The following is a 24,411-nucleotide window of genomic DNA, read 5'->3' on the forward strand; positions in this document are numbered from 1 at the left end:
GAGATGGGACTTCTGCCCCTCATGGGGCCCAGCAACATCAGAACCTCCAATGAAAATGACTGGGACTGCAACCAGACCCCATAGTCCAAGTATTGGGAGCCCAAGACCAGGTACATATGGGAGGTAAGAGGGGATGTGAGGCCTGCTGTGGGGGGTTGTGGTGTAAGAGTGTTGGTGGAGAGGAGAGCGGGGGAGAGAGCATCCGTGGGGGCCAGGCCTAGAGAGGGAGGGGGAAGTGGGAGGAAGGTGGCCTGATTTTGAAAGGAAGCTGTTGATAGAGGCCCCAATCACCCCTATTCCCACCTGAGCATGGTCACATTTTGGACTTCCTCCCACCAGCCTGGTTACCACCGCTGCCTCACAGCGCCAGGGACCCGGGTTCAATTCCTGGCTCGGGTCACTGTCTGTGTGGAGTCTGCATGTTCTCCCCATGTCTGCTTGGGTTTCCACCGGGTGCTCTGGTTTCCTCCCACAGTCCGAAAGACGTGCTGGTTAGGTGCATTGACCATGCTAAATTCTCCCTCAGTTTACCTGAACAGGCGCCAGAGTGTGGCAACGAGGGGATTTTCACAGTAACTTCATTGCAGTGTTAACGTAAGCCTACTTGTGACGATAATAAATAAACTTTAAAAAGACACTTTAAAAAAATTGAGGCTGGATTGGAAACAACTTTTAAGTTGTCAATTAATGGCCACTTAAAGATGTCAGTGAGGTCAAGTATGGGGGTAAGGGGGTGGGGGGGTGGGGGGGGAGCCGGCCTATCCCACCATAAGGTTGCAGAGAGGTCAGGGCAGATGAGAGCCCAGTGGGAAGCCCATCTGAAGAATTTAATGGCCACCTCCTGCCTACAAACCCATTTATGTATTTATTCTTATTAAACAGCTTGTCATTTTAAATCCACTCCCACCCCCAACCCCTCAACTGAGTCAGTTCATTTAAACTGCCTTCCCCACTGCATGATTGTACTCTGGAGGAAAGTCTTACCTCTGAAAAAACTGGCTTGTTGTTATTGACATCATTGATCCCCACAATGACTTGAGCAATGCTGCTGAGGGATGTGGACCCTCCTGAGGTGTTGTCATCCGTTGCTGTGATGTTCAGCACATATTGAGGTCCTTGTAGCTTTGGCAATGGGCTTCTACGAAGCTTGATAATCCCTGTCAGTGGACAAAATAGCCATTGAGATTAACATCTAGTGTGAACAAGCTGCCTCTTGGCTCCTTCCAGACAAAACAATCCCACCATGTTTTCAAATCTCAGCATTCATATGTAACAGTTCTTATAAAAGAGGTGGTAAAAGGGGATTCTGGGGCCTCATCTAATTCAGCCCAAAACTTCTCTGGCCTCAGATTCTTGTGCATCTTTTTAAAATTTATATTTATGTCCCTATGTCCTCTTTCTTGGACCCATGCACCGAAGAACATCTTCTTTCTTTGTTTACCCCACCTTTGATCCTTTTAAATGCTTCAATTAGATCACTCTTAATCTAAGTTTTGGAATTCCCTCCCTAAACCACTCCACCTCTTTATCTTACTTCCCATCTTTAATACACTCCTTGAAACTTTCCTTTTTGACCATCTTCCCCAATATTTCCTTATTTGACTCAATGTGATATTTTGGTTTGGTCTTCGAAGTATTTTGGGATGTTTATTATGTAGGGGAGGTGAAGGTCTAGTGGTATTATCGCTAGATTATTAATCCAGAAGCTCAGCTAATGTTCTGGGGACCCGGGTTCAAACCCCACCATGGCAGCTGATGGAATTTGAATTCAATAAAAAAAATCTGGAATTACAAATCTACTGATAACCATGAAACTATTGTCGATTGTCAGGAAAAACCCATCTGGTTCACTAATGGTCTGGCCTACATGTACCTCCAGAGCCACAGCAATGTAGTTGAAGCTCAATTGCCCTCCAAAGGCAACGAGGGATGGGCAATAAAATGCTAGCCTGGCAGCGACACCCATGTCCCACGAATAAAATAAATGCTAAAAGTGCTATTTAAAAACAATGGCTGGGATTTGGCCCTGTTGTGGCAGGATCTCCATGGGAGATTCAGTGACCCAACCAAAAGTCCACTAGTTTTCGGCAGGACCAGATGATCCCGGTGGTGTGTGGGGCCCAAAAATCCCATCCAATGTGTTGTTGTTGTAGCTCATGTGAATAAATCTGGCCCAACATGTTTGCATAGTTTTACCTTTCTGATTATCCAGCTCAAAGTTTTTGTCTTGGTTGCCTCCTGTGATTGTGTAGATAACACTGTCACCATCAGGATCCTTTGCATGAACTGTAGCAACCAGGCTGTTAGGTCCTGCATCCTCCGAAAGAAAAGTCTTATATCTGGATGAAAATGATAAGAGAAATCTATTAATGCAGGACAACCTGTGAAGCAAACAAGCTGGCAAAATGACATAGATCCAAAAATCTCTGGGTAAAGAAAGAAAAGACAGAAAGGCAAGAAACTTTCATGACTTCAGGAGTCATGGCAGCCAATTTGCATATAGTAAGCATTCAGAAGCAGCAATATGATAATGAGCAGATAATATGTTTTAGTGATGTTGGGTGAGGGATTAATATTGGCTGTGACATCAAGGATAACCCTGCTGGACTTCTTCAGAAGGGTGCCACGGGATCTTCTCTTCCACTTGAGAAAGTAGATGGAGTTTCAGTTTAATATTCTCATCTGAAAGGCAGCACCTCCGACAGTGTCGCACTCCCTCAGTGCTGCACTGAAGTGTCAGCGTGGATTTTGTGCTCAGAGGATGGGTCTTAAGCCCACAATCTTCTAGCACAGAGAGGAGAATGCCATCAACTGAGCCACACCATTAGTTCAGTTAGAAAGCACAGAAGAAACTATGTCTCCTGATGTAAAGGCACCAGTAAATATCACCTCAAACACTTAAACCAAACAATCTGTCAATGTACTTTTGAATATCAGTCTAAATAGTTTTACTGTGTAAATATATGTTTGCAGCAAGTGAAATCCAGACTGTATACTGCACCAGTGAAAGAAGGTAATGGGAAAACATTGTGTTAACATTAACAAACATAGCACTTTGCTTTCAAAGACTATAAGGTATGTCCTGCACCTGATTATATTAACAAAAGGTCACTGATTGAGAAACATCTGTTTCTGACATTACTAGCTATGGAAAGGAAGAAATATCTTCTTGAATGATTTAAAGGGAAAGAGTAGCATCAAGTGCTCTCTGACTAAAGCAATCCTCTGTAGGTACTACTTTTGAAAAATTGAACAAATTCCCAGGAAATGCCATAAATTTAGTTACTGGTGCTTTGGTCCATGAAGACTCAGAGCCACTTCAAAGAAGTGTGTCGTGGGAAGTCTGTGCCCCACCTGAATATTTTTGCAGGAATAAGTGCTTTGGAACTGAAGCCTGATTCAGTGCATATTCAACCAGGAAAAGTCAGTTCTTTGAGTAGCCAGCAGTACAGAGCCAGCACAATTTTGTTTCCTCCATTGCCTCCAGTTCAGACTGCAGGCTGCACTGACTTCTGCACAACCCAACTACAATACATCAAGAGGGCCATGTGTCCAAAATAGAGAAAATCCGTTCAAAAATGGCTGATTCGAGTTTTAAAGAAATGAATATTATCCACGGGTGTACTTTGTACCAGAGGTATTATCCCCCTCCCCAACTCCCTTGCTTTTCCTTTTCCCTGCAGTAGTGACATCGCAGAGAGAAGTTCACATACATGTTCTGAGAAAACACCGGGGCTTCGTCATTGATGTTGGTCATCCTGATCCTCACGGATGCTGTTCCAGTCCGAGGGGGGCGGCCCTTGTCTACGGCTGCGACAACAAACTCGTACATGTGGTTTGGTCGCTCATAGTCCAATTGCCGTTTTGAGCTGATGAGTCCCTGTGGGGTGATGGCAAACTCCGCACCCTGGGAGAAGTAAGAAATCTCTGCGTTGAGGCCAGTGTCACAGTCCTGTGCCAGCACTTTGAGGGAAAAAAAATCATAGCTCTTGAGTTAATAAGAAAAAAAAGGAACAGCCACTGAAACGTATGTGTTATCAATTGGGCATAAGTAAGGATGAAAGCATACAATTTTGCAGTAAGAAATCTCACAACACCAAGTTAAAGTCCAACAGGCTTATTTGATAGCACGAGCTTTCGGAGCACTGCTCCTTCATCAGCTGAGTGAGACCTGATGAAGGGGCAGCGCTCTGAAAGCTTGTGCTACCAAATAAACCTGTTGGACTTTAACCTGGTGTTGTGAGACTTCTTACTGCGCCCACCCCAGTCCAATGCCAGCATCTCTGCATCATGCATACAATTATGAGAAGCTCCGAAAATATTTCAAAAATATAAAACTAAATGCATTTTGCAAAGCAAGGATACGCAGAAACGTCTACAGCTTGCACTTATATTAATAACCATGTTGTGGAACAAGATGACTTATCCAAACAGGGTTAGAACATTTGGATGTCAAATAGGAATTAGTCAAATGAGTTAGGGGAGATAACTAGGGTCAAATGGTTTGAGAAGCTTTGAAATTTGGGCAAGAGCAAGTTGAAAAGAATTTCGGAAGACAATTCTAGGAAGAAATGCACTGACAGCCCTTTGAAAATCTAATTTATCCCAAGAGTGAACAGGAATTGAATAACTCATGAACACAAAGGTTTGATTCTGATGAATTCCATACTAGGTAGAATTTCCCAATGGTTAGCTTGATCGTCTACAATAACTTCAGCAGAAGATTGGCATAAGCTCAGAGAAATAGCAGAAAAGTGTGGAGTAAAAAAAAACACTACTTGTTCCATTATTATCATATCACTTTTATTATTGTGTATCATAAAAAAACGGTGGCACTTTTATAACTCCATGGCTTTATGTGAAGTAGCTTTTACTTCTCCAGACAATCTTTGCTGCCATCTTGAAAATCCCAACAACTACAGCAGTTAGAAAATATGGATTAAGACAATCTCAAAACCATTTTCCCAAGTGTCATAACAGTGAGAAAGCTGGAGCGATCTGTGCCGTCTGTCAGGTGTGGTCCAGACTGCAATGTCCAACACTTAGTCGTTTTTTGGGATAGCAGTGAGTTGTGCGTCAGTTCTGGGAGGGGCGGGACCTAAACATATTGGTGAGCCTGGCTGCAAAGCAATCGGGGGCCGTGTTGGAAGTGTACCGGGAGACCCCATGCCTCCCCCCATGGAGATCGGGACCCCTCCGATCATCAGTGGCATGTTTCCCCACCTTGTCCCCAACACGGATCGTTGGCATTGGGGACTTCCCAATGGGTCCCTCATCGTGGCCCCTGACAAGCACCCCCATCCATGACTCCCATTATGCCCCCCTTCAAGCTCTACCCCTGTACAAACCCCCCATGCCTGAACTCCCCCGCATATCCCCCCATCATAGTTCCCTCTGCATAACCAACACCCCCACCCCCACCATCATAGCATTCCTGTCATAGCCGCCGCTCAGGCCCCAACCCCGCTCAGGCCCCAACCCCATTCAGGCCCTACCCTCTTGGCACTGCCGGTATGCCAGGTGGGCACTGCCAGGTGAGCACTGCCAGGTGGCACTGTCCAGCCATATCCCCAATCGCCCAGGGCTTCAATGGCATCTGAGCCCCCCAGTTCAGCCACCAAGCCTGATCTCCGCTAGTGGAGACTAGTAGTGATTCTCTCCAGTCTTGTGCCGGGCCCAAAGGTTGGAAAATCCCAGGAGCTGGGAGAATCTGGCGTTGAATGAGCCAAGCATTTTAAATGCTACTTTAAATATACTAATTGGCCTCATGCCCAGATCCGGTTTGTGCTGTTAGAAAGGGATTGGGATGATTGCAAACCGTTTGGCGCCCTGTGTGAAACCAATTTTTCGCCTTGTATGCTATTTTCCGGGATCAGTGTGATCTGTGCCAGGCGCAGTGAGGTCAGAAAACTGTCCCCCATATCTTTCAATAATTTGTCATGTTTAAATTTCTAACTCTGTGACTTTTTGGCTTTCTGAATATTACAAAAATATATTGGTACGTTTTATGTGTGTGTGCCAAATGGGACCTGGGCTGAGATTGCCCAAACACATTTAATATGCAGCCCTAATAATGAGCAGAAAGAGGAGAATGTTCATTCCTTCACATGTTTAATTTATTTAACAGTCTAGTTTGCTTCAGCACAAGCCTTTGGCAGTGCTGTAGGCAAAAGGTTTGTTCGCTCATCTTCTGCAATCAAAATACATCAAAGCAACCATGATTAGTGTTGTGATGAGGAGGAGCAGCTAAAAAAAGAGACTGGTAAGTTCCAGAAATATTATTACACAAGAAGGAAAGAAATCGGAGCAGGAGTAGACAATGTGGCTGGTTGAGCCTGTTACACCATTCAATAAGATCAATAATGTTCTTCTGCTTCAATGATGGAGCATCCACAGCCCTCTGGGTTCGAGAATTCTAGAGATTCACAACCCTTTGAGTGAAGAAATATCTCCTCACCTCAGTCCTAAATGATCAGCCATTTATCCTGAGACTGTGCCTCCGTGTTCTAGATTCCCCAGTCAGAGGGTAAACCTCTCATTGTCTCCCCTGCCAGACCCTTCAGAATCTTGTAGGTTTTAATCAGGTTGCCTCTCATTCTTCTAACCCCCAGGGAATATGGACCCAATTTGTTCAGCCCCTCATCATAGACCAATCTTCTCATCCCCAGAACTTTCGCGTGAATTTTTTTTCGTTTGTTAATGGGACATGGGCATCGCTGGCTGGCCGGCATTTATTGCCCATCCCTAGTTGCCCTTGTGAAGGTGGTGGTGAGCTGCCTTCTTGAAAGGCTATAGTCCACATTATGCCATTAGGGAGGGAACTCCAGGATTTTGGCCCAGCGACTACAAAGGAATGGCGACATATTTCCAAATCAGGATGGTGAGTGGCTTGGAAGGGAACTTGCAGGTGGTGGTGTTCCGATGTATCTGATGCCCTTGTCCTTCTAGATGGAAGTGATTATGGGTTTGGAAAGCGCTGTCTAAGGATCTTTGGTGAATTGCTTCGGTGCATCTTGTGGATAGTACACACCGCTGCTACTCTATTAATTTTCACTGTGCTGACTCCAATCCTTCCTCATAAATGGAAAACAAAACAGTGCGCAGCATTCCAGGTGTGGCTAGCTTATTCTCATATTCTATTTTTCTCTTTTTATCAGTTTTCGTGACCCTTTGCTGGTTTCTAACACACTCCCATTCCTCAGACTTACTACAATTCTTTACATCATTATAAGCCTCTGCTTTTAATCTAATACCAGCCTGAATTTCCATGGTCTTCACGCTGGCAGGATCTTCCGGTCCCGTTGACGGTGCACCCCTGCCGCGTGTTTCCCAGCGGCACGGGGGACAGTCAATGGAAAATCCCATTCACAGCAATGGGACTAGACGATCTCGCCACCGGCGAATTGCGCACACCCTCCCACCATGAGAAACACACCGCAGGAGAGGCTGGAAAATCCCCCCCACTAACTTTAATCCTTGGCAAGATACAGATCGATCTTTCTTGCTGCGCTTTTGTTTTTTTGTTATTTTTGTTGAACATTTTGAATCATTTCTTCAAACGTTTCCCACCGCTTATTTACTGCCAAAACTTTTAGTCTATTTACCCAAACAACCTGCATCCCTGTGTAGTTGGCTTTGGTTAAGTTTACAATTCTTGCTTCTGTGCACGGTGGCACAGTGGTTAGCACTGCTGCCTCACAGCGTCAGGGACCCGGGTTTGATTCCCGGCTTGGGTCACTGTCTGTGATGGGAGTTTGCATGTTCTCCCCGTGTCTGCGTGGGCTTCCTCCGGGTGCTCCGGTTTCCTCCCACAGTCTGAAAGACATGCTGGCTAGGCGCATTGACCCGAACAGGTGCCGAAGTGTGGCGACTAGGGGAATTTCACAGTAACTTCATTGCAGTGTTAATGTAAGCCTTACTTGTGACTAATAAATAAACTTTATTTTTAGGATTGGCAGATGTCGCTTTCAAACTTAATATAGAATTCAATTGTATCCATATCATTATTTCCCAGTGGATCTTTTACAATGAGATTACTAATTAACCCTTCCTCATCGCGCAAACTAATCTTATTCCCCACATATCTAAAAGCCTTCCCTTTAATTGTGTTCATTCTTCTTCTGTCTACATGCACATGCACTAAGTCTTTCTTTAGGGTAAAAGGGCATAATTTTCATTGATGTAACTGATGGCAGACCTACTGATGCTGGGAACAATTTCTGGCCATGAATTGCTTCAACTTAAATGAGCAAATTAATGGATATGAGTCCGCTTTGGTTTGATCCTCAATTAATGTTGAAATTAGCTAGTTTAAGCTGGAGTGCTGCAAGTGATGCTTTAATTGGCTCCAAGATCTTAAGTAAGGGCAAGGGTTTTTTTCCCCACTGTTTGGGATGTAGCTCTGACATTTGTTGCACATCTGTGATTGCCAGGACTGTTTTATACCACTGCGTGTGTTGCAAGGCGACTTCAAACAGTGGTTAAGGTTCAAGCACTTTGTTGTGGGTTGAATTCTAGCTGTACTTCACCACCAGCGCCTCTCTCGATTCCCCAACTGCCCCAACCCGTCACCTTGTCGAGTTGACATGCTGTCCTGCATGAGCACAAATTGCCTCCAACTAAACATTAGGGAGACCAAATCACTGTCTTCAGCCTCTGCTGCAAACTCCATTCCATAACCGCTGATGCCATCCCTCTCCCAGGCCGGTGCCCGAGGCTAAGCCAGACTGTTCGCAATTTTGATCCTAAGGTGAGCTTCCAACCCGATATAGCCTCCACCACCGAGACAGCTTACTTTCACCTCCATCACATCGCATTTCTCTGCCCCGCGTGTTGGCAGTGTGCATGTGAATATTGGATAAAGATAGGATGCTTGCCAGCCAGATGGTCTGTATTCACTGTTTCAGCTAATTTATAAAGGACAGCCACTTAGGCGAATTAGTGAAGGGCTTTTGGTGCCTCTGGAATCAGCTCCAGCAAGCAATCAACTCGAAAACTGGCAGAAAATGAAAGAACATATTTAATTTGAAAAAGCCATCTCTGCTTCATTCATATAGGAAGCATTACGATTGCCTGCAGCGGGGACCCATCGATTTCTTTCAAAACTTGCTGTATCAGTGTATATTAACTCTACCAAGCCAACTGCCTAGAAACTACTCAATGGACAACTATGGATCTTCCGACTTTGAATTCAACAGGATTTATTACAAAATTGGTAGAAATACACACCAATATCAGCATGGTGCTGGCACCAAACTTACTGTTTAACAGCAGAAGTAAATGCACATTAAATTGGAACCTGATATGCCTTCAGTGAAGCTGACAAGCTGTTTGGAATCTTCAAACTGCAAGGAAATACTGTAACAAACTTGGAACATCAGCTCATTAAACAAAGTTGGTGCGTATATCAGTGTCAAATCCTCTCACTGCTTCTCTCCTGCAGAGGTTGTTTACTTTGAACAATGTCATAGTTCTGTCATGACATAAGTAATCTTTCATTAAATATTCTTTTTAAAGTAGCAAGGAGGTTTAATTAAATGCACTTTGCTCGAATCTCCTTCCTATAAAGCTCAAATCTCATTTATTTAGAAACTAGTGAAGCACAACCAATTGATTCAATGTTGACATTTCTAGATCAAAAGTGACCTGAAAATAATCAAAGGAGAGACTCCTGTCAATAGAAGCGTTGCCAGCCTTTTCCCCGTTATTAAGAAAACTCACTTCATTTTGCCTTTGACAAGATGGCAGCAATAAAAGGGCAATGCTTTACTCTTTGTTGATGGAAATGAAAGCCTTAATCTTACGTACAAATAATGTTGAGCCTTTGCAGATGTGTCAACACTGAAACCACAGCAGAGACAACAAGGATTGCTGGAGATGGGGGTCTAAGTAAAGAGCTTGGGTGAGATTTTAACAGCAGCCCCATTCCACTTGGCAATTCCAGCATTCCTCACTAATGAAAACACTGCTCCAGGCTCCATTCAGCTCCTGTTAGGACTGGATCCAGCATTTTGCCATAATATTTCAAACACACCCTGGATACATTTGCTTTATCTGCACTACTGTTTCAAATTTACTCCAATCATGCAGTCATTTTCCTCCACAGGGGAACGATTGGACTAGATCTGAATCATTAGCTTTAATTTTTGTTGTCTTTAATCCGGAAAATCTTTTAAATTATTTAAAAAACAACTATTCGTACAATTCTGAATCAATTTAATACCGACCTATTTTGAAGCATCCCCTTGTGTATTTTCAAGTGTTTTAATTTCAAGAATGATTTTTGGTTGAAATCAGCACTTACAATACACTAACAATTCTACAGTATAAGCTTTAGGATTAGTTGTTTTTTCCCAATTATGACTGAGTTTTTCATTGTGGTTTCCAAGAAAAGAATACATAACACCGCAACTTGGAAGCGTTTGCAATTGATGCACACTGGGAACTGCTTTCTCAAATTTGTCTCAATGCCAAGTTTTGATGCGCACTTCAGGCACAGCGTGCCTCGAAAAATTGTACATCTGTTGTAGCAGAGGAGCTGGCATCGGGGCAGTCCTCTTGGTGACTGTGAAGCCAGTATGCAGTTTGCCTTAACATCTTTGATGCTTTGTGCACAAAGAGCCCGAGCAACATTTGACATCAGATCAATCTAAATGTCTTCCTTTTAGATTAGAGCCATCTCATTATGGGTTGGGTGGCCCTGAATCCAAGCAACAGAAGTTATGGAGTCATTCGGCCCAATGCATCTAAGGCAGTTCTCTGTACAGCAATCCAGTCAATTCCATTCCCTTATGCTATTCCAATAGCCCTGAAAGTATTTCTCTCAAATGCCTATCCAATTTCCATTTGAAATCACTAGTTGTCTCTGCTTCCACCACTTTCACAGGCAGAAGATTCCAAGTCCTTAGCACTCGCTGCATTGAAACAATTCATCTTAACATTCCTCCCGCATTTTTGTCCAGAACCTACAATCTGTGTCCTTTAGTCATTGTATTAATGGAAACAGTTTTATTTTGTCTATCTTATCTAACTTTTTCATGATCTTGTACACATCTATCAAATCTCTTCTTTATCACCTTTTCTTCAAGAAAAACAGCCCCAACTTCTCCAACCTAACCCTTAGCCAAAATCCCTTATCTCTGGAACCATTCTGGTGCATCTCCTCTGCATCCTCTCAAGGACCCGCACATCTTTCCGAAAGTGTAGTCACCAGAATTGGACGCAATACCGTGGTTATGGCCTAACCAGAAACCCTCTGGCTGGAATTCTCTGGCCCTTCACGCACTGCCATCGCTGCCAGCGAGAACAGAGGAGAATTTGACGCTCAGCCAAATCTCCATTCACCGCAGCGGAGAATCCCAGCTGCAGGTGAGTTTGGAGAATTCGACCCCCTAACTATACCAAGGAAAATGTAATTCCAGCATTGGCTGGCTTCATGCATTGCCAACTGATAATAATTTCGGCAAATTAAATATTCCAGTGGGAAATGGTGGATTGCATTCGAGTGAAACTTTCTTACATGACACCCCCAAAGTAGATGGAAGTACGGTAAATAATTCAATGGAAGGTGTATCTTAACACTTCGTAAATGGAAAAAAAAGTTACACAGGCAACATTTACATGAGGTCATTCTGCAGATGAATTTGCTTCTTATTTCAGTGAGGAGATCAATGGATTGTACAGATTCCCTAACTTCATAGATATCAAAAATATTGATAATTAGTCACTGTTCCAAGAGGTGTTAAAATATACCAATAAATCTTTCAACTGTATAAACAACTAGATTAATGTGTTTTCACTGTTTAACTTAACTGATTAAAATATCAATTTGCTTCATCCTGGTCAGATTAGAGCAGTCAATGCACATGAAACAAATTTGGAAGCCCAGAAATGTATGTCTGTTGGCTACCTGTGTTCGGAAACAAGTTTATGCAGCTTCAGCCATGTTCCTCGTGGGCATCGTTCCACGACTTAAGCTGACCCTCATTTAACAGTAATTAGCTTTAAATTGTTGATCACTCAGAAAGGCGATGAAGGTATAGAAAGGTATAGAAAATTGAAAGCACCATGGTCAGGACTGAATCACATTGTTACGACAGAGTGAAGGAAGCTTGACCCTGCCATGAACCAAGCCTGACCCGGGAGTGATTTATGCTGGTGCTGGATGCCTGAGAATAGAAAGTGTTCTATTTCACAGGACTAATCTTGCTTTATGAGCACAAAATTCACAAACAGGATGGTGAAAAAGACCAAACTGAGGATAGTCTGAAGCTGTTTAATTTCTGAAGTGCGCGAAGGACTTGCATGTACACAATCCTTTATTACATCTGCCAGAAACATCTTATAGCACTTCCCACACAATGGCTTACTTTCAAGTGTTGTGACATGTTATTGTGTAGGCAAATGCAGCAGCCGCATTGGACTCAGGAAGATCTCACAGGCAATGAAATGTTTTTAACTGGTTATAAGCAGGAACACTGTAAGAACTCTGTCTCTTCAAAAGCTGAATAGATGGACACTACCTTAAACAAACACTTCCTCAGCACTCAGCAGACTGTCAGTCTTAAATATGTAGTCAAATCCTGGAGGGGTTTAACTACGTTCTAAATTGGAAGCAAGAGCGAGCAAAGATGAGATTACCATCCATGCTAAGTTGATAACAATAAAATATCAGATGCTCCTTAGCAGGGAGTGATATGCACAATACTAATCCAGCATTTCTTTAAGAGAAGTATATGTACAACCTTGCAATAAAGAAGTGCCAATGGGGATGTTTTCAGGAATGTTGTCACGGCTGTAGATGGAATGCAGGAACTCTGGAGTGCAGTCATTTTCATCAGTGATGTGAATTACTACCTGGAAAATAATTGACAAGAAATAGAAATCAGAAATCGTCAGAAGCAAAGTGACGTAAAATGGACCTTAGTTAATCTAAAAAAAATGACCATGTACAGTTGCTGTATCAGCATCGCTCTCAGTAACAATGCAGTAATGAAATGCAAAGGGCTGGTTAAAGGAGCAATGCCCTCTCTCTAGATTTTCAGTCCAGATTCAGACAGGGGAATGAGGAAAACTATAGGAATACAGACAAACCAGCACGTTAGAATGTTTATATTATTGGTAAAGAATCATATACTTGGTATTGATGCATTATAACACTACAATGAGTGGTAACAATGGACCATGGATCCTTCAAACACTGTGCACCATTCTGTAGGTACAAAAATGAATTGAAACAGGAATCTATGTGATATTATGATATGATTTTTAATCAGTAAGGGAATCAAGGGTTATGGGGATAAGGCAGGAAAGTGGAGTTGAGGATTATCACAACAGATCAGTCATGATTTCATTGAATGGCGGAGCAGAATCGATGGGCCAAATTACCTACTTTTGCTCCTACGTCTTATGGTGATTCCAGTCAACATGAATTGAATGTTTTGGGGTCTTTATTTTGCATGATCTCCTGTGCCCATTTTAAGAACTGCTAGTTCAGCTGTCTAAGCCTAAATGAGGAAAGAGAGGGAGAGAGGAAGGGAATTCTGAGCTTAGAGCTTAGGATGCTTAAGGCACAGCCACCATTGGTAGAACATTTAAAATCACGCTGGAATTAGAGAAGTGCAGATAACTTGGAGTGTTTTCCAGAAGCATGGTGGGGCCAAGGAGGGTTTTGGAAACAAGGATGGGAATTTTAAAGTCAAGACTAATTGGATGTCAGCAGCACAGATGTGGAAATTGACATGTTTTCAGGTGATGTTGCAAAGGGACAGCATATAGGGGGCACCAGAAACATCTGTGTGGGAATGGGAAGTGAATCCATCGATGGAGATTCTTGGTAATAGATAAGAATGCAAGATAGATAAGAATGCAAGCAGGCTAGTGTAGTCCCACCTAGTTGGGTTACAGTGAAGAAGCACTGGGGAGGTTAGCCTGAGCAAACTGTGTCACAGGCTGCAGGCAAGTCAAGAAGGATAAAGAGGGACAGTTGCTTTTGTCACAGTCACATAGGATATCATTTATCATCTTGGTAAGAGATGGGGCAGGGAAATATTAACTGTCAGCTAACACAGAGCCAGGAAGGGAAGTTGGGTGGTCACTAGCTCAGGGGCAATAGGGTGGAGAGAGGAGGAGGTGGTTCTCATGGACAAGGTAAACTTGGAGCAGACATGAGGGGAGGCGTTGGCCTAGTGGTATTATTGCTAGACTATTAATCCAGAAACTCAGCTATGTTCTGGGGACCTGGGTTCGAATCCCGCCACAGCAGGTGATGGAATTTGAATTCAATAAAAGCTATCTGGAATTAAGAATCTACTGATGACCATGAAACCATTGTCAATTGTTGGGAAAACCCATCAGGTTCACTAATGTCCTTTAGAGAAGGAAATCATAGAAACCCTACAGTACAGAAAGAGGCCATTCGGCCCATCAAGTCTGCACCGACCACAATCCCACCCAGGCCCTACCCCCATGTCCCTACATATTTACCCTCTAATCCCTCTAACCTACACATTTCAGGACACTAAGGGCAATTTTTAGCATGGCCAATCAACCTAACCCGCACATCTTTGGACTGTGGGAGGAAACTGGAGCACCCGGAGGAAACCCACGCAGACACGAGGAGAATGTGCAAACTCCACACAGACAGTGACCCAAGCCAGGAATCTGGCGTCCTTATCCGGTCTGGACTACATGTAACTCCAGAGCCACAGCAATGTGGTTGACTCTCAACTGCTCTCCAAGGGCAACTAGGGGTGGGCAATAAATGCTGGCCAGCCAGCAATGCCCGTGTCCCATGAATGAATAAAAAAAACAAGAGGGGAGGTAAGAGAGAAATTGCATAAAGATAGGGTGGGGGGACCCTAGGGGAAGTTTGGCCAGCAGGTTAGAGGAAGGGAGGTAATGACAGAGGCAGCTGATCAAATGGTTTCCATCTTAGTGACAAACAAATCCACGAGCTCCTTGATGTTGTTGCCAAATTTGATGGTTAATTGGTTACGGTAATGGAGAATTACCCATCACCTCTCATCCATAGAATCTCTACAGTACAGAAGGCTGCCATTGGGCCCATTGCATCTTCACCGACCCTCTAAAGGGACATCTTACCCTGACTCACAACTTCTCACCCTCACCCTATCCCCGTTACCCTGAACATTTACCATGACTAATCCCCTAACCTACATATCTTTGGACACTATGGAGCAATATAGCATGGCCAATCCACCTAACCTGCACATAATACCCACGCAGACACGGGAGAACGTGCAAGCTCCACTCAGACAGTGATCTAAAGCTGGAATTGAACCCAGGTCCCTGGTGCTGTGAGGCAGCAGTGCTAACTACTGTGCTGCCCCAGCTTTAGCAGAGGAAGAGGAAGAGAAAAATTGCACTGATCGCTGTTAGTAAAAATAATACATGAAAACGCTTGCATGAAATTCCTCTGTCCACTGTTTTAATTAAGGTATTTATTAAAATAACAAAGAAACAAACATCAACTAAATTCCTTAAATCATTGTCACAGATATCACTCAATGCAATTTGAACCCTCCTGTGACAGAGTCAGTGGATATGAATATCTCAGTGTTATTCTCCCTCAGTCGCCAGCAGTTTAACAGGAGCACGGTGAAAGCCTTGCTTCAGCAGAGATTCTACCACACTGTACACACTGCAAGAGATGTTCCAGCAATGGAGCAGGATCAACTCTGAAGAAATTTCTGGGTCGTGTTCCACATTCATCAGAAATAATACTTCAATGCTCATAATAACACTTTCTAAGAAATTCTTTAAAAAACGGATCCATATGAAAGTATGCTGTGTGTGATCCAATTTCACAGAAATGTAATGCAATTACTGTGAGTTACTAATATCTTAAATAATTTCTGTTGAATAATTCAGATCTTTTAAAAACCTTTTTGAGCGATAAACAGTTACCAGAATACCTAAAAAGAGCATGATTAGAGATGGATATTTCCATGCATGGTTCAAAAATCCTGTTCAGCTAACTTTTAACCCCTTGCCTTCTTCCAGCATGTCCTCTGGTCATTCAAATTAGCTGTTAATTTTCAATGGTGAAGTGAGCCAAGTCTGGCCTTATGTCTTGTTAGTGACAGATGCTCAGCTCACCGGGATGGGGTGGGGGAGAGGAGAAGGGATAAAATGTTTAGCCAGCCTCGCCCTAAACAAGCACGCCGACTTGTCTCTGGACAGCATAACAAAAAATCTCCAAGCACTAAAAGTACTTGAAGTTTATTTATTAGTGTCACAAGTAGGCTTACATTAACACTGCAATGAAGTTACTGTGAAAATCCCCTAGTCGCCACACTCCGACGCCTGTTCGGGCGCACTGAGGGAGAATTTTGCATGTCGAGACCCGAGTCTCTAGCGCTGTGAGACAGCAGTGCTAACCATTGTGCCACCACGCTGCCCACACCACTGTGCCACTGTACAAATGGCACGGTGGCACAGTGGTTAGCACTGCTGCCTCGCAGGGCCAGGGACCCAGGTTCAATTCCTGGCTTGGATCACTGCGGTGCGGTGTCAGCATGTTCTCCCCAAGTCTGCGTGGGTTTCCTCCGGGTGCTCCGGTTTCCTCCCACAGTCTGAAAGACATGCTGGTTAGGTGCATTGACCATGCTAAATTCTCCCTCAGTGTAGCCGAACAGGCGCCGGAGTGTGACGACTAGGGGATTTTCACAGTAACTTCATTGCAGTGCAATTATAAGCCTACTTGTAACACTAATAAATACATTTTTAAAAAACCTCTTTGTCACATAACATCGGCAAAAGATAAACCTGAGAACGATCAAAATTGCCTTTTATTTTACTATGAATCACTGACCAAAGTGCACATTTCTCAATTTCATGTGCATTGCTGTGGGGAACACTGTGCAGGGACTTTAAAAAAGTGACCTACAGGGTTGGATAAAATATGATTACATCCATTTTGTTTTTAATTTTTTGTTTAATCCAGTGATTCAAAAGTCTTACTCAGGAGAAAAGAGCTTTAATCAAAATCATGTGGAACAAAAATAATGTTCTTCAGCCCAAATGACTAATAATTTCATTAAAATCGGCTAAGAAATTCTCAGCAACACACTTAGTCCAAACATCAAGTGCTGGAGCATTTTACCATAGGATTACTGGTACTTTCATGTGTGGATTCCACAGATGGTATTAATATTGGAAGAAAGTGAATCTATTAATCAGTATCACAACAGCTTGAGAGGAGGTTTAGATCAGCTTTAGGGTGATTCCTCTCACAAAGTCTCATCAGAGAGTTCACGTTTATTGCTGAGACAATGTACATTACCCATCTGTGGTAACAGCTTAAACCTGGCTTCCCATTCCTAACAAACTATTGACTAGAAATAGCCACTGTTTACGCCCCCTTATTGAGATTTACAAACAGGAAGGTGGAGCGTTGCATTCCTGCCATCAACCTTAAGGGAACAAAATCAAAGCAATTGGGAACAGCTTGTTCCTGGAGGTTGCGCATTGGGTCTCACTTTTAAAAAATGCTGCCCTTCTCTGAGACTCTCACAGCTATAGTACTTGCACTGGTTAAATTGGCCAGGTTTTCATTCCCAAGGCAGTTAGAGGGAGTTGGGAAATTTCCAGGTTTGGCGCACACACCTCAACAAAGAGAAGGGGGCACAATTCTCCCATTTTCAGGCTAAGTGCTCCCACTGGTGTGAAAACAGAAGGGCTTCACGCTGGTGCTGGGAGTGTCTGTCAGGTGAGATTCACCCACCTGATCGATGCAACTGTACGCATCCTGTGATTCATGCTGACCAGCCCCGATGTTCAGAGGTCAGGGGTCTCCGTGTTCACGGACAGGTCACCTTCCCCCCACTAAAACCAAAATGCCCCCCCTCCTCCCCCTTGACCAGGTGAACACTACCAACAATCAACCCCACAGCAAAGAGGAGCATCATTTCCCCCCGCTCCACCACTCTACTAATGCGTCAGTCTTCCCCACACCATACAGGCATGAAGAGGACCCAATCCGACCACCCCCTCAACCCCGCTCACCCCTCAGACCCCCCACTCAGCCTCTTCTCCCTCCTCAGACTCCCACTCAGCCCCTCCGTCCCCCTCAGACCCCCCGCTCAGGCCCACCTTTAGGGCATGCGCCTTGGCAGTGCCAACTCTAAGCCTGATTGACAACTGTGGTTTCTTCCAAGAGAATAAGTGGTCTAAGAAGGCATATGGAATACTTGTCTTTATTGGCTGAGACATATAGTTTAAGAGCAGGGAGGTTATGCTGGAAGTATACAAACACTGGTTAGGCCACAGCTAAAGTATTGTGTGCAGTTCTGGAATCCACATTATAGGAGGAATGTGATAACACTGGAAAGGGTGCAGAGCAGATTCACCAGGATGTTGCCTAGGCTGGAGAGTTTCAGTTATGCAGAGAGATTGTATAGATTGGGGTTGTTTTCCTTGGAACAGAGGAGACTGAGGGGGGACGTGATTGAGATGAGGGGCATAGACAGGAAGAAACATTTCTCCTTGGTGGAGGAGGGTTCAATGATTAGGGGGCATAGATTTAAGGTAAGGGGCGGGAAGTTGAGAAGGGATGTGAGGGAAAACATTGTTCGCTCAAAGGGTGGTAGGAGTCTAGAGCTCACTGCCTGAAAGGATAATGGAGGCAGAGACCCTTATAACATTTAAGAAGTATTTAAATGTGCACTTGCGATGTCAAAGCATACAAGACTATGGACCTAGCACTGAAAAATGGGATTAGAATAATTCGCTGGTTTGTCTTTGACTGGCGCAGATGTGATGGGCAAAGGGCCTTTTTCTTATGATAATTCCAATGACAAACTTAAAAATAAATACACAGTGTGCATTTCTTATGTGTGAAAATATTGTTCCTTATATATTTTGTCGTCCTTGCCTTGCTGAAAAGTTGTACTTGAGAAAGCACAAGGCATGTTTAAATAATATGTCTCCTGCCCAAGACCGCAAGGAACTACAAAAGGTCGTGAATGTAGCTCAATCCATCGCGCAAACCAGCCTCCCATCCATTGACTCTGTCTACACTTCCCACTGCCTCGGCAAAGCAGCCAGCATAATTAAGGACCCGGACATTCTCTCTTCCACCTTCTTCCATCGAGGAAAATATACAAAAGTCTGAGGTCACATATCAGCTGACTCAAGAACAGCTTCTTCCCTGCTGCTGTCAGACTTTTGAATGGACTTACCTTGCATTAAGTTGATCTTTCTCTACACCCTAGCTATGACTGCAACACTGCATTCTGCACTCTCTCATTTCTTTCTCTATGAACTGTATGCTTTGCCTGTATAGCATGCAAGAAACAATACTTTTCACCGTATTTTAATACGTGACAATAATAAATCAAATCAAATCAAGTTGTAAGTTATTCAAATTACTCCTGCTTCCAAAATCCTACCTCAGTGACACTGCTGAGCCCGGTGTCAGCTTCCAGTACCCGCACCAGTAAATGGTAGAGGTGATGTTCACTTTCAAAATCAATGCTGTGGATCAGGCTCAGCTCCCCACTGTCCTGATTGATACTGAACAGACTGCTGGGATTGATCAACAAGGAGTACGACAGAAGCTTCTTCTGGAACGAAATGGCTTCCACAACTGTCAATCTGTCAAAAAGGAGACACAAACAATGACAGAAAAGACCTAATATGTGACTAGCGGCCTTCCTTATACACCAAATACAAACCCCAAACTGTTCATTTAATTGATGGTAAGAAGTCTCACAACACCAGGTTAAAGTCCAACAGGTTTATTTGCTACCAAATAAACCTGTTGGACTTTAACCTGGTGTTGTGAGACTTCTTACTGTGCTTACCCCAGTCCAACGCCGGCATCTCCATATAATTTAATTGATGAACAATGGGCAAAATCTAGAATATCATTTCCGACTGATCAGAAGATCTGAATGTTCTATCCTCATTTTAACAAGTACAAGTTATAGCCATGGAACATTCCATGTCGGTGTCTCCAGTTGATATGAAATACTCTGCCATAAGTTTCAATATACTAAGAAATGTTCTTCCCTGATGAACAATGGGTCACTGAATCAGTTCAAGGCTAAGTTAGATTTTGATCCTTTACCCAACACAAATGGTCCATAGCCTGAAATCCCCAGCATCACAGATGCCAGTCATCAGCTAATTCGATTCACACCACGTGATGTCAAAAAATGGCTGAAGGCACTGGATGCGGCCTTAGTTTTGGGCCCTGACAACATCTTGGCTGTGGTACTATAGCACTTGTGCTCCAAAACTACCATGTCACAACCAAGCTGTTCCATTAAAGCGACAACACTGACATCTACGCCACACTGTGGAAAAGTGTCCAGATAAGCCCTGTCCACGAGAAGCAGGACAAATCCAATCCAGCCAATTATTACCCCATTAGTCTACTCTCAATCATCACCAGAGTGATGGAAGATGTCATTGACAGTGCTTTTATGTGGCACTTGCTCAGCAAAACCTGCTCACAGATACTCACTTTGGGTTCTGCTGAGACACTCGGCTACTGAACTCATCACAGCCTTGGTGCAAATGTGGACAAGAGAGCTGGACTCAAAGAGATGAGGTGAGAGTGCTTTCACATCAAGGCACCGTTCGACAGAACGTGGCGTCAAGGATTCTCAGCAAAATTGAAGTTAATAGGAACTAGGAGCAAAACTCTTCACTGATTGGAGTCATAACAAGCACAAAGGAAGATAATTGTAGTTATTGGAGGTCCATCATCTCGGTCCCAGGACATCACTGCAGGAATTACTCACTGTAATAGCCAAGGTCCGACTGCATCATTGAGGACCCTTCCTCACCACAACGTCAAAAGTGAGATGTTCGCTGTATTCAGCACAATTTTTAACTTTTCACCTACTTCAGCAAACCTCCTTAAGGGAAGGGTGGGGAGTGGTCATTTAAAGGGCAGGGCTGCAGGCGATCCTTGCCACTAATGGGCTTGTCCATTGCCCCACGGTATCCACTGGGAAGAAACTGAACTAAACTAGCTATATACATTCTGTGACTACAAGAGCAGGTCAGAGGTTGGGAACTCTGCAGTGAGTAACTCACCTCCTGACTCCCCAAAGCCTGTGCACCATCTGCAAGGCGCAATTCAGGAGTGTGATGGAATACTCTCCATTTGCCTGGATGAATGCAGCTCCAACAATACTCAGGGAGCTCGATACCATCCGGGACAAAGCAACTCGCTTGATTGGCACCCTTCACCACCTTCAGAAAATACCATCTACAAGATGCACTGCAGCAATTCACCAAGGCTCCTTCAACAGGCTCTTCCAAACCAGCAACTGCTATCACCTAAGACAAGAGCAGCAGGCACTTGGGAACACCACAAGTTCCCCTCCAAGTCACACGCCATCCTGACTTGGATGAATCAAAATCCTGGAACTCTGTTCCTAACAGCACTATGGGTGTACCTACACCACAGGGACTGCAGTGGTTCAAGAAGGTAGCTCACCACCACCGGGGCGGACAAAAAATACATTTCTTAATAGATGCATCTCCGACAGGAAGATTGGTGAGGACGAGGTCAAGTAGGTTTTTCCTTCTTGATTCCCTCACCAACCATCGCAGACCCAGTCTAGCAGCTATGTCCATCAGAACCTGGTCAGCTCGGTCTGTATTGGTACTACCGAGCCATTCTTGGTGATAGACATTAAAATCCCCCGCCCAGAGTGTATTCTGTGTCCTTGCCACCCTCAGTGCTTCTTCCTAGTGACATTCCACATGGAGGATCACTGATTCATCAGCTGAGGTAGATGGTAACCAGCAGGAGGGATCCTTGCCCATGTTTGACCTATTGCCTTGAGATTTTTTGGTGTCCAGAGTCAATGTTGACAACTCCCAGGGCAATTCCTTCCTGACTATATACCACAGTGCTGCCATCTCTGCCGGTGACCCAGGGATGGTGATGGTGCTGGTGATGTTTGGGACATTATCTTTCAGGTATGATTCTGTGAATATGGCCAAATCACGCTGTTTGTTGACCAGTCTGTGGTACAGCACTCCCAATTTTGGCATAGGGCCTCACATGTCAGTAAGTAGGACTTTGCAGGTTGACAGGGCTGGGTCCGTTTTTGTTGTTTCTGGTGACTAGGTTGATGCCAGGAGGTCCATCTGGTTTCATTCTTTTTTTATTCATCGTAGTGATTTGATACAACTGAGTGGCTTGATAGGCCATTTCAGAGTGTGTTTGTGGGTTTGGAGTCACATGTAGACCGGACCAGGTAAGGATGTCAGATTTTCTTCCGTAAAGGACATTAATGAATCAGATGGGTTTTTTATGACAATCGACAATGGTCACCATTACTGAGACTAGCTTTTAATTCCAGATTCATTATTTAAAATGAATTTCCACCAGCTGCTGTGGTGGGGTTTGAAGCCATGTTCCCAGAGCATTGACCTGGACCTCTGGATTGCTAGGCCAGTAACATTACCACTATGCCTCAGCCTCTGAGTGGGGAGGCGGACATTGTTCCTATCTGCCCGGGACTAAATGTGGATGAGTCGGTGAAGTGTCCACCCTGCCTCTTCCTGCCTGACTGTGTGGGCAACCCCACCCAACCTGGGTCTCCTAGCCTGCCTCTTGCAGCATTATGCACTGCCCACAGTACATTTAGATATCGGCAGCACAAATACTGTGTATGTTTGAAATATTGAAGGCATTAAGAACTATTCACCTTTCATCATTCACAGTAATTTTTGAATAACAACGTTTTCATAAAAATCCTGTTCTTTGTTTGGCTTTCCTCTTCAAAGAATTGCTATGAAATCACAATAATCCTTGATTCAACAATTGGACTTTTTCATGTTGAATGGTCATTGTGCCATTGAGGCAGAGACCTCGCAAATCACCTTGACAACCTTCCTACAGTGTTTGAGCCTCTCAGTTGCAGTTCAGTAAAGGAAACATAAGTCCTACTCCTTCATAAACTCCCTTTATTTTCTGATTCAACTCCACACATCTCCAACCCCCAGTGCAACCTTTAACCTCTTTATATATCTCAGTGAGTCTATTAAACAATGAACATGTAAATAATTAGAATAGAATAGAATCCCTACAGTACAGAAAGAGGCCATTCAGCCCATCGAGTCTGCACCGACCACAATCCCACCCAGGCCCTACCCCCATATCCCTACATATTTACCCACTAATCCCTCTTACCTACGCATCTCAGGACACTAAGGGCAATTTTAGCATGGCCAATCAACCTAACCCACACATCTTTGGACTGTGGGAGGAAACCGGAGCACCCGGAGGAAACCCACGCAGACACGAGGAGAATGTGCAAACTCCACACAGACAGTGACCCAACCCGGGAATCGAACCCAGGTCCCTGGAGCTGTGAAGCAGCAGTGCTAACCACTGTGCTACCGTGCCACCCGTAAGGTAAATAAGGTCTAAAGTGGAAGGTGGAAGTTAACCCATTCTTAACATACAGTAGGATTACCAAAATTGGACATGATGAGCTAAGTATTGATACGTAATGCAGCTTTTTTTTGTACATAGGATGAGAACAATGTTGACAAATTTACCAGTAAAATTGTCAATGTGTGCATTCAGCCAACTATAACATTGTTCGGATCCATTCTTAGCTATGTTAGTTGCCTAAAGCATATGTAACTTTTGGCACCAAATATGTTGAAGGACAATCTGTAAAATTATGATTAGTTGACAGGTGCTGGACGTGTCCCATTCTAAAATATTTAGTGTCCCCCTACGGCTGCCAATGGAAAATATTCCTCAAAAACGTAAAGGTTTTAGTAAACCTTCAAGGTCATTCCCAACCATCTCCTCCATCGCCCACTCCAATCTCCTCATGGGCTTCCCATTTATGTTACTGCCAGCAAGACAATTGGCTCGACAGTTGGTGTTTATAATGCCAGCTTTCTTTGAAGGTAGAACAGGTGACAACAGCTCAAGTGTTAAATGTTACTGAGGTCCATGGTCCAACTCTCGGCCTGCCTTGGGCTTTTTGACTGAGGTGAAGTCTGAGGTGTCGATGTCGATATGCGAGATCTTCTTGGAGATCCTCTCCACTTGGGAGGAAATTTGCATTCCAACCATTATTCATGTAAATTGAGTCTGTGTCTTCATATGCCCTGTTTGTGAACAGAATTCCCACTCACCTGAAGAAGGGGCTTGGAGCTCCGAAAGCTTGTGTGGCTTTTGCTACCAAATAAACCTGTTGGACTTTAACCTGGTGTTGCTAAACTTCTTACTGTGAAGTCTGAGCCCAGCCATCTTTTTACCCCAATATGCAAAGTGTGGCCTGAGTAAAGATTTTTTATCAGTGTAGCCTTATCCTTTTGCTTTTATATTCTTAATTATAAAATCTAACATTTCTTAAACTGTTTTAAAAATCAGCTTTACCAATTGGTCTTTTCACTTTT

At 43.8% G+C, this 24,411-nt stretch overlaps 1 protein-coding gene across 1 annotated transcript in view; it reads right to left on the reverse strand.

The window, feature by feature from the left end:
• Positions 1-24,411, reverse strand: part of LOC144496048 (neural-cadherin) — a 275,008-nt gene that overhangs the window by 94,771 nt on the left and 155,826 nt on the right. The window contains exons 4-8 of the mRNA XM_078216999.1: positions 19,413-19,617; positions 12,744-12,855; positions 3,714-3,963; positions 2,197-2,339; positions 985-1,157 (exon numbers count right to left, since the gene is read on the reverse strand). Of these exons, the coding sequence (XP_078073125.1) occupies positions 985-1,157; positions 2,197-2,339; positions 3,714-3,963; positions 12,744-12,855; positions 19,413-19,617 (883 nt within the window). The remainder of the gene's footprint in view (positions 1-984; positions 1,158-2,196; positions 2,340-3,713; positions 3,964-12,743; positions 12,856-19,412; positions 19,618-24,411) is intronic.

This window comes from Mustelus asterias, chromosome 7 (assembly GCF_964213995.1).
Source record: "Mustelus asterias chromosome 7, sMusAst1.hap1.1, whole genome shotgun sequence".
Classification (NCBI taxonomy): domain Eukaryota; kingdom Metazoa; phylum Chordata; class Chondrichthyes; order Carcharhiniformes; family Triakidae; genus Mustelus; species Mustelus asterias.